General features: G+C 45.3%; 1 protein-coding gene across 2 annotated transcripts in view; it reads left to right on the top strand.

The window, feature by feature from the left end:
- The first annotated feature begins 3,748 nt into the window (after positions 1–3,748).
- The window catches only part of ASB9 (ankyrin repeat and SOCS box containing 9), a 28,449-nt gene continuing 22,049 nt past the window's right edge, over positions 3,749–10,148 (top strand). The window contains exons 1-2 of one of the 2 annotated variants that reach the window (XM_070289805.1): positions 3,749–3,889; positions 4,007–4,202. In XM_070289805.1, coding sequence (XP_070145906.1) covers positions 4,127–4,202 — 76 coding nt within the window. In that variant the 5' untranslated portion in view covers positions 3,749–3,889; positions 4,007–4,126. Of the gene's footprint in view, positions 3,890–3,945; positions 4,203–10,148 lie in introns of those variants that run through there. The other variant, XM_070289806.1, reaches the window with a different exon arrangement.

Here is a 10,148-nt window from a genome sequence, read left to right as displayed (position 1 = left end):
AAATACAAGGTTCATTTTTCTTCAGATCTTTCCTGATACAATAGTGATCAATGTATATATGCTTATGGCATTCTCAGTTAATTCTACAAATAGAGCTGGAGGGCAATTTCAGTTCAGTTCGGTTCAGTAGTTCAATTGTGTCCAACTCTTTGCGACCCCATAAACAGCAGCACGCCAGGCTTCCCTGTCCATCACCAACTCCCGGAGTTCACTCAGACTCATGTCCATTGAGTCAGTGATGCCATCCAGCCATCTCATCCTCTGTCATCCCCTTCTCCTGCCCTCAAATCTTTCCTAGCATCAGGGGCTTTTCCAATGAGTCAGCTCTTTGCATCAGGTGGCCTAAGTATTGGAGTTTCAGCTTCAACATCAGTCCTTCCAATGAACATCCAGGACTGATCTCCTTTAGGATGGACTGATTGGATCTCCTTGCGGTCCAAGGGACTCTCAAGAGTCTTCTCCAACACCACAGTTCAAAAGTACCAATTCTTCGGTGCTCAGCTTTCTTTATAGTCCAACTCTCACATCCATACATGACTACTGGAAAAACCATAGCCTTGACTAGACTTACCGTTGTTGATGAAGTAATGTCTCTGCTTTCTAATATGCTGTCTAGGTTGGTCATAATTTTCCTTCTAAGGAGTAAGTGTCTTTTAATTTCATGGCTGCAATCACCATCTGCAGTGATTTTGGAGCCCCCCCCCCCACAAAAAAAAGTCAGCCACTGTTTCCCCATCTGCTTGCCATGAAGTGATGGGACCGGATGCCATGATCTTAGTTTTCTGAATGTTGAGCTTTAAGCCAACTTTTTCACTCTCCTCTTTCACTTTCATCAAGAAGCTCTTTGGTTCTTCTTCACTTTCTGCCATAGGGTGGTGTCATCCACATATCTGAGGTTATTGATAATATTTCTCCCGGCAATCTTGATTCCAGCTTGTGCTTCATCCAGCCCAGCATTTTGCATGAGGTACTCTGCATATAAGTTAAATAAGCAGGGTGACAATATACAGCCTTGACGTACTCCTTTTCCTATTTGGAACCACTCTGTAGTTCCATGTCCAGTTCTAACTGTTGCTTCCTGACTTGCAAACAGGTTTCTCAAGAGTCAGGTCAGGTGGTCTGGTATTCCCATCTCTTTGAGAATTGTCCAGTTTGTTATGAGCCACACAGTCAAAGGCTTTGGCATAGTCAATAAAGCAAAAATAGATGTTTTTTCTGGAATTCTCTTTTTTCCATGATCCAGCAGATGTTGGCAATTTGATCTCTGGTTCCTCTGCCTTTTCTAAAACCAGCTTGAACATTTGGAAGTTCACTGTTCACGTATTGCTAAAGCCTGGCTTGGAGAATTTTGAGCATTACTTTACTAGCATGTGAGATGAGTGCAATTGTGCAGTTAGTTTGAACATTCTTTGGCATTGCCTTTCTTTGGGATTGGAAGGAAAACTCACCTTTTCCAGTCCTGTGGCCAGTGCTGAGTTTTCCAAATTTGCTGACATATTGAGTGCAGCACTTTCTCAGCATCATCTTTTAGGATTTGAAATAGCTCCACTGGAATTCCATCACCTCCACTAGGTTTGTTTGTAGTGATGCTTTCTAAGGTCCACTTGACTTCATTTTCCAGGATGTCTGGATCTAGGTGAGTGGCAATTTGGCAGTATTTAAATTTTAAGTGAACTGATTAATAATTGTAGATTCATATGCATTTTCCAGAAATAATACAGAAAGGGCTCCTATAGCTTGGCCCAGTTTCCCCCAATGATAACTTTGTGCAAAACTGTAGTACAATATCACAACCAGGAAATTAACATTGAGACCATCCATTGATCTCATTCGGGATTCTCGTTTGACTTGTACCCACTCCTGTGTGTTTTAGTTCTGTAGAAAAGATCACATGTGTATGAGCACACTCTTAGGAATCTCGCCTCTGGAAATAATTGCATATTGTCACTGAGCCAAATTTGGGTCCACTCAGTGTGGTAAAGTCTATTGACACTGCGTTGTGATGAAGGAACATATAGCATTTATTACAGAATACCAAGCAAGGAGAATGGGCAGCTCATGCTCAAATGACCCAAACTCTCCAATGGCCTTCAGGGGAGGGGTTTTAAAGGCAGTGTGAGTGAGGGAGCTGCAGGTTGTGTGATGAGCTTGCGCACAGTTCTTGGATTGGTTGGCATCATGATGACGTTTCAAGCATCATCAACCTTTGGGTTTTGACCAGTCTGAGGTCTACGTGCTTGTGGTCATCAGTTTTCATCTGGGTGGTCTGCTTCCTGTAAAAACAGCTTATGCATGTGTGTCAGACCTTTGTATCTTTTAGGGAACTGAGAGTTCAGTTAGTTTGCTATGTGGCAGATTTATAGTCTAAATTGTTACCATTTCCCCAGCCTAACAGCTACTCTTTGTTTCTAGTCTTCACCTTTGCTACTTGCTAATTCATATTGGGGAGGCCTGGGAAAGTAAAGCAAAAAGCCTTTTACTTAAAAACAGGGACACAGAGGCTTGTGTTGGGCTCCAGTTCCCCCTTTTTCTTTAATAGTCCTCTGTCTTGAGGGGCACAGGTTCAGGACAAGAAAGGGAATATACTTTCAAATAGAGAGGTTAATCATAAACTTGGGGAACAGAGTTTAAGGGGGACTCAGTTTCAATATGTGCATGAAGCCATATGTAGAAATATATGAAGTGCAGTATTTTTGCAGTAGTAAAAGAAAATGGTAACACTCTGCCTCCATCATTAGGGGAATAATGAAATATTTTTGGTGTGAAATACTTAAGGAATGCTCTGCTGTAGTGAATAAAGAAAAGGACAGAGCCATTGAGTTATTCTGCTGAAATGAAAAGATCCCCAAGACAAAATAAGTATAAAAGTGTTTGTGTTAATATAATTACAATCATGTGGAAAAGGTACAGCAATAAATGTGTATCCCCATGTATGCAGGAAAATGCATTTTAAAATATGCAGGACATTCCTCACACTGTAAACAGTGGCTCCCACATCGGTCAACTGAGGCTTGGTGAATCTGAAACAGTAAGGCTGTATCTTTGACATTAAAAATAATTGGTGATCACTGCACAAGCAGACTATGCTTGAGACTAACCCAGAGCCTTCCCGAATGGGGAAGGAAAGTCCCTTTCTACTTGGAGAGGGAATGGGAATCCAGGGGTGGCCATCAGCCTGAGCCAGCACCCAAGGGTATGGGGAAGCTGGGTGTATTTGAAAGGACATGGACAAAACCCCAAATGTTTTGTAAAGGCAAACGGGGAAAACTTCACACAGTAAAACTTTTTATAACTAATCATTGAAAGATAGCAGCTCACCTCCAGGCCCCCTTGCTGCCCAGCAATCCATTTTTCCCCCAATAGCAACCCTGAATTATTTATTTAGAAGTTAAAATATAATGTGTGGAGGAGGGTGAGCAGGACACTTCGTGCAACCCGTGCAGTCAGAAGGTAGAAACTAGAGGTTCTTTCCAAACGTGCATTTTTGTAACATATAGACACATTTTCCCATAAACTCCCAGAAAAATTGAAACCACATGTGCAGATGGTCAGGGCGTGCTGTGTAAGTTGCTGTGCAAGCAATTCAGCAGGGCTGCAGCAAAACCAGCTTTCTCAGCTCCTGGGTTCTGGGGCTTGTCTCAACAGCAAGAAACCCCCAAACAACAAGTGGATCCAGCAGGCAAACAATGTTGCAGCAGGCTAGCGGTCTCCTCCCCCCACCCTGTTCCCTGGGCTCTCCCAAAGTTACAGACTGTGAGTTTCCTTCCTGATAAACCTCAAGGCTTCCTCACTGATTGGTCTCAGTTTTGGAAAGGACGTGACATCAGCAACTTTGCAGACTTTAGGCTGGGGGGCTGTTGTGGGCTTTGGGCAGTCTCCAGCCTGTGAGGTAAAACGTGCATGTGTGCGTGTGTGTGTGTGTGTGTGTCCCCGTGTGCATGTGCCTGTTTGACCACAGGTAGTACTCAGATTACCCTGCCTGTCCTGTTCTCTGCCATCTGACCAGGAGGGTGCCGCTCAGCCACTCACAGCCCTGGAATTTCCCAGGAGCCGGGGGTGCATGGAATTTGGACTTTCCTGAACAGCTGAAGTGGAGTGTGGAGCTTGACCAGCCCAGGAGAGCACCATGGATGGTGAACCACCAGGCAGAAACGGCAGCAAGCCCCCGGACATGAGGCTCTTTTTCAACCCATTGATGGGGGGTGAGTTTAGGGGCTGTGTTGTCAGCCTGCTGGGGAGGTCTGTTAATGTGCTTAGGAGAGAAGAGAGACGAGGGTGGGGTGATTTCAGTGGCTTCATCTGAAATGTGGCCACGGGGTAGTTACTGGACAGATGTCCATGACTTGCTGGTATCTGCCCTTCACATGGTTGTTCCAGAATGTGTACACCTCTCTCTGCAGAGTGCTATGGACCATGTCAAGCCACTGATCACAGTTTATTCCCCAGGAGAAATGTCAGCTGTAAAGTTATTTTTTGTGGGTCAAATATATCATTGATATTCCATTGGAGGTTTGAAAGTCATTTCTAAATAGGAAGGAATATCTTCACTGCTAAAACATTTATTGAAAGGTCTTAGGTATGTGGCATTTGGGTGGGGCTGGGTTTATAAATGATGTTCAGAAATTGAGCCCTGATTGATTCACTTTAAAAGGAGCCTTTTTTTTTTTAACCTTTGGAGCAGTGTTTTAGAGGTTGATTCTCCCCTGTCTCATGGTGTCTTTGTTAATGCATAGAGTCCTGTACCTCTGGGAAACTCATTTCCTGTGAGCACTCAGCAGGTACCTGCTGACTGAAAGGATTCTGGAAAATGGGTCTAGACATTAGAGGAGGCTGATTATATGATTATATTCAGCACCCTGGGAGGCTGCCCAGAACACTTGCTGGTCAAAGGGACAAAAAGCAGGGACCCTAACATCAGCTAGGACTGGCTACTCTCCTACTGCTTAGGTGCTGAAGGGGAAAACACACACACAAAGAAATACAAAATTGTTCCCTCTGGCTCATGGAGCAGACAGGACTGTTCAGGTTAGTTGTTTGTGTATCCACTTTGGCCTCATAAAAGGAGCAGAGTCCTCAACAGCAAGTAGAATTTGGATCTCCCAAGGCAGACCTGGATTAATCAGAGATACTGAGCGTGAACTTGGAGCAGTAGAAAGCAGAGTAGCACCATAAATAACTTTTAAAATGGGGTTGATAAATATATTTTTAAAGCAGCAAACCAATCAACATGGGGAAGAATCAGTAATGTGGTTGACTTCTGCATGATGATTTTACAGCTGAGTTTATTTTCATTTCTACCTGAGAGAGGGGCACTAGCCACTTTTCACTGTTCAGGGTTTCTAAAGGTCCTAATCCAGGAATTCCCTGGCAGTTCAGTGGTTAGGACTCCATGCTTCCACTGCAGGGGGCATAGGTTCGATCCCTGGTTGGGGAACTAAGATCCTGCGTGCTGTGCCACTGTGGCCAAAAATATAAATAAATAAAGGTCCTAATCCAACCCTGGTTGGGGCTGGCTGGGTGGGTGTAGGTGGGCAGGCGCTGTCACAGCTGGACTGCAGTGTCTTAAGGAGTCTAATGAGAACACTGGAGAGATGAAATCTCAAAATGTAGCTTCAGAAGCTAGGTGGACGAGTTTAGCCTTCATGAGGCAGGGAACTGGGAGCCATTGATGGTTCTGGAGTGGAAGCTTAGCCATAATAAAGACTGTAAGTAAGTTAATGTGGTAGCCATAGTCAGGATAGATTGTGGAGAATTTATGAGAAATTATTGTACTAAACTCGTATACATCAGTATCACCTGGATGGATTGTTAAAATGCTGATGGCTGGGCTCCACCACCTCAGATACTAGGTCTGGGGTGGGGCCTGGAAATCTGTATAACAAGCTCCCGGGTAATGCTGATGGTGCTGTTTGGGGACAGTACCTTGAGAACCACTGCGTGAAGCTGATATCTGGATCAAGCTTCAGAAATGACAGAGAAAGGGAAAATATGGCTTGTATTTTCAGAGGAAAGAGAAATCAAGCTCTGTTGCTTGATTAGCTCAGCTGGTAAAGAATCCACCTGCCATGCAGAGACCCCAGTTCGATTCCTGGGAAGAATCCCCTGGAGAAGGGCTAGGCTACCCACTGTAATATTCTTGGGCTTTCCTAGTGGCTCACATGGTAAAGAATCCGCCTGCAAAGCGGGAGACCTGGGTTCGATTCCCAGATTGGGAAGATCCTGTGGAGGAGGGCATGGCAACCTGCTCCAGTATTCTGGCCTGGAGAATCCCATGGTCAGAGGAGCCTGGAGGGCTACAGTTCATGAGCTTGCAAAGGATAGGACACGACAGAGTGACTAAGCAGAGCACAAAGGAGAGAAGGCAGCCAGAAGTGCAACGTTTTCAAAGCCGAGGGTAATGTCAGCTCAGAGGGCTGGATGAGAGAGAAGTCGTGAAGGGGAGCTGGCCTGGGGATCAGAGTGAGATAGGGAGGAGAAGGACTTGTGTTTGAACGTGAATGTGCCAATGGCTGTGCCCTGGGCTCAGCATGAAGGTGCGGGACAGAGGCTGGGCAATGAATTCAGGTTGGGAATCAGGCCTCAGGCTGTTCTGCAGAGGGGCTGGGCTGAAATCCTGGAGAAGGAGACATTGTCTGATGGCTCAGTCCAAGGGTGGAGCCCTGGGACAGACTTCCATTTGAGGACGGAGAACCAGTAAATTGGATAGAGAGGCAGGAAGAGACTCTGCCGCTGCTACTGCTAAGTCGCTTCAGTCGTGTCCGACTCTGTGCGATCCTATAGACGGCGGCCCAGCAGGCTCCCCAGTTCCTGGGATTCTCCAGGCAAGAACACTGGAGTGGGTTGCCATTTCCTTCTCCAATGCATGAAAGTGAAAAGGGAAAGTGAAGTCGCTCAGTTGTTTCCGACTAGTAGCGACCCCATGGACTGCAGCCTACCAGGCTCCTCTGTCCATGGGATTTTCCAGGCAAGAGTACTGGAGTGGGGTGCCATTGCCTTCTCCGGAAGAGACTCAGATGTTGTCATTTCACAGGGACTAAAGGAAGAGAAGTTTCCCAAGAGGCAGTAGTCACAAGGGTGGGCGCCAGGACCCCTCTGCTTGCCCAATTCCTCCTTCTCTACATCTGACCCACAGACTACTGCCCCTTCGAAGCCACTGCCCTCACAAAGCCCTCCCAGACTTTCTCCCAGCCCTTACCCAAGTGGAGGCTCGCTCTCCCTACTGTGCATCAGCCCTGCCCCTTGGGCAGAATTTCACTGATAGCTGGATTGCATTTATTTATGCTTTGAAAGCCTTGACCTTGGTGAAGTGTGGAATGTGAAACACTCAGAATGTTGTTTCCAGGCCTTGATGAGAAACTCAACTCAGGTGAAGCAAATCCCCTGGCACTGGACCAGGGCAAGAGGTCAGTGGGGTGTGGTTGCCCTTGGGGAGCTTTGCTGCTCCCACCTGCACTGGCAGGCTTTTCTTGGCTGCTGCCTCTGGAGGAAGGGAGGAAGGGATACACAGATGGCAACAAAATATTTATAGAGATGGAATTCTTGACCCTTCTGCCCCAGGAGTGGGAATAGAATGTCCTTCTTTTCCCCTGAAAATACCTTGTTTTTGATCACATTGTGTCCCTCCCCAAAACATAAGCTGAAGTCCTAACCCCCCGGACCTCAGGTTGTGACCTGGTTAGAAACAGAGTCATCGCAGGTGTAATCAGTTAAGGCGCGGTCACAGTGGAGGAGGAAGGCCCTCCCCATGACTGGTCCCTGGAAGAAGAGCAGAGGAGGCAGAGAGGGATGAAGCCTTGTGGCAGCAGAGCCAGAGGTTGTAAAGATGCATCTGATGAGCCAAGAAAGCAAAGACAGACACCCCACACCAGAGGCTAGAAGAGGCGAGGAAGGACTTCTTCTCTTAGGGTGGATTTTTAGCTGTTGGGCCACCTCAACAGGGGCCATTTTTCTGGGGGAAACTTGCCTGATCCGACAGGATGGGTTGAGGGGGTGAGGTCTCTATGGAAGAGGCCCCTGGAGAGAGAGACGCAGACAGGAGAGGCAGGGTGATGGAACTGGGAGAAAGATTTGCAGTAGACAGGACTGATGTGCCCGAGAGTTGCCTTTTTGGGCCTTTGTCTCTTTGTGACTGTGAGCCTCTGTTTCTTTGTCCTGTTTTGATTTGTCCTGCCATCTAACCGAGGTCCGCAGTCACTGTCAACACAACACCCAGATCCTCCCCAGTGTTGGTACTCACCACTGAACCTACTGAAGGCATGTGCTCCCACTGTCTCTGAGCAACGCAGCCCTTCTTCCCCTCCTTGCCCTTGCAAAATGTTTCCCAGGAGGAACAGTGGATACTCTTCCCAGCATTCACTGCAGGCTTTCAGAGCTTCATGAATAATAGCTCTTTTCAGAATGTACTAATTAGTACATTTCCAATCTCTTCTGAATAATGGAAATTTTAAAAATCATTCCAGAAATGGCAATAAAGATGAAATGGCAGCTTTGCTAATGTGCTGCAGGGTTTGATGGAGACTCAATTTAAAAGAAAGGTAAGTTGAATAGCACTAATTGGAGGACTTGTGGCATTGTTTCATGAGGAGAGCTCCTTGCCTCATGTCAACCACGAGCTACACTAGTGAATCTGTGGCATTGCCAGTGACCCCATTTGGCATCTATTTCTTGGCAGTAAAACCAACAGTTCTTAGCTGATAAAGGACTGGGGAAAAATTCTTAATATATACCGAGCACTTAAATGATGTATTGTATAGATATAATAGCCCTTGAGTTTCCAGGGGTCAGTGGAAAAGGGAATGTGACTTTGAGTTTTCCTTCCATCCATAGCCACCTCCTGTGAGCAGCATCCGTGTTCTGGCAGGAATAGTCCCCTTTCCTGCTTATTCTACTCTCCCAGTTGTCAGCAGGAAGGCGGGCAAAGCTGCTTTGGGGTTTAATTGCTCATGTGTTAAGCTTGTAGCTCATTGCCTGCTTGTGATGTGGGCTCTGGAAACAGCTCCTGGATATCTCATCAGTGTTTTTAAGAGCTAAAGAGAGTGTTAGACCAATCCATGTTTCAAATTAGAGCATTTGCTAAATGAACTATGCATAAAGTCCATGCTCTCAATGCTAGAAAAATGTCAACCTTTCACAATTTTAACTCTGTAGATAATCAAGTGTTGAGAGACCAGCTGAGGCTCAAGTCTTTGTATATGTTTGAGATGACCTATACAAGAACCTAAAGTTTGCTTCTGGCCTGGAGTACTGGCATGCTCTGGTAGATTCACCTAATCCTAGTCTGAAAGGACTTTAACTTAGGAAGGGAATCTCATGTACTGCTGTTGGTAGTATAGCGTGGTGCAGCTGCTTTGGAAAGTAGTCTGGCAGTTTCTCAAAAGGCTAAGCACTGGGTTACCACATTATATAGCAATTCCATTCCTGGGTGTCTATCCAAGAGAATTGAAAACATATATCCACTCAAAAATTAGTACATGAAGGTTTAGAGCAGAATTATTAGTAACAGCCAAGAAGTGGAAGCAACACAAATGTCTATGAGCTTTTTGGTCTATCTATCTATACAAATATTATTTGGCCATAAAAAAGGATGAAGTGCTGATACATACTCCAATGTGCATGGACCTTGAAACATTCACAAAGGACCACAGGTTGCATGATTCCATTTGTGTGAAAAGTCCAAAAAAACCCCCACATCCATAGAGAAAGAAAGTAGATCAATGGTTGCGAGGGGTTGGGGGAAGTGACTGCTGCTGGGCAAGGGGTTTCTTTTTGGGATATTGGAAATGTTCTAAAATTATGATGATAGATGTACAACTCTGAAATCTACTGAAAACCACTGAATTGTGTATTTGAAAGGGGTATATGTGAGTGATAAATCATCAAAGCTGGACAATACCCTGTGCTTCTTGAAGACACAGATAGTCTCCACTTTGTAAATATTGGGTTGGCCAGAAAGTTCGTTTGTGTTTTTTTTGTGATGTATGGAAAAACCAGAACAAATTTTATGGCCAACCCAATAATACTATGTGCTAATGCATGGGTACAAAACCTCAAGTAGTCTTTTTTTTAATGTACTTTTTTCTTTTTCTTTTTTTATGTGCTTCTTCAAGTACATAATTCTTTATTTACCCTAAGTAAAAGGAGTCATGCTT

This window comes from Ovis canadensis, chromosome X (assembly GCF_042477335.2).
Source record: "Ovis canadensis isolate MfBH-ARS-UI-01 breed Bighorn chromosome X, ARS-UI_OviCan_v2, whole genome shotgun sequence".
NCBI lineage: Eukaryota > Metazoa > Chordata > Mammalia > Artiodactyla > Bovidae > Ovis > Ovis canadensis.
This window is presented reverse-complemented; position numbering and strand designations above follow the sequence as displayed.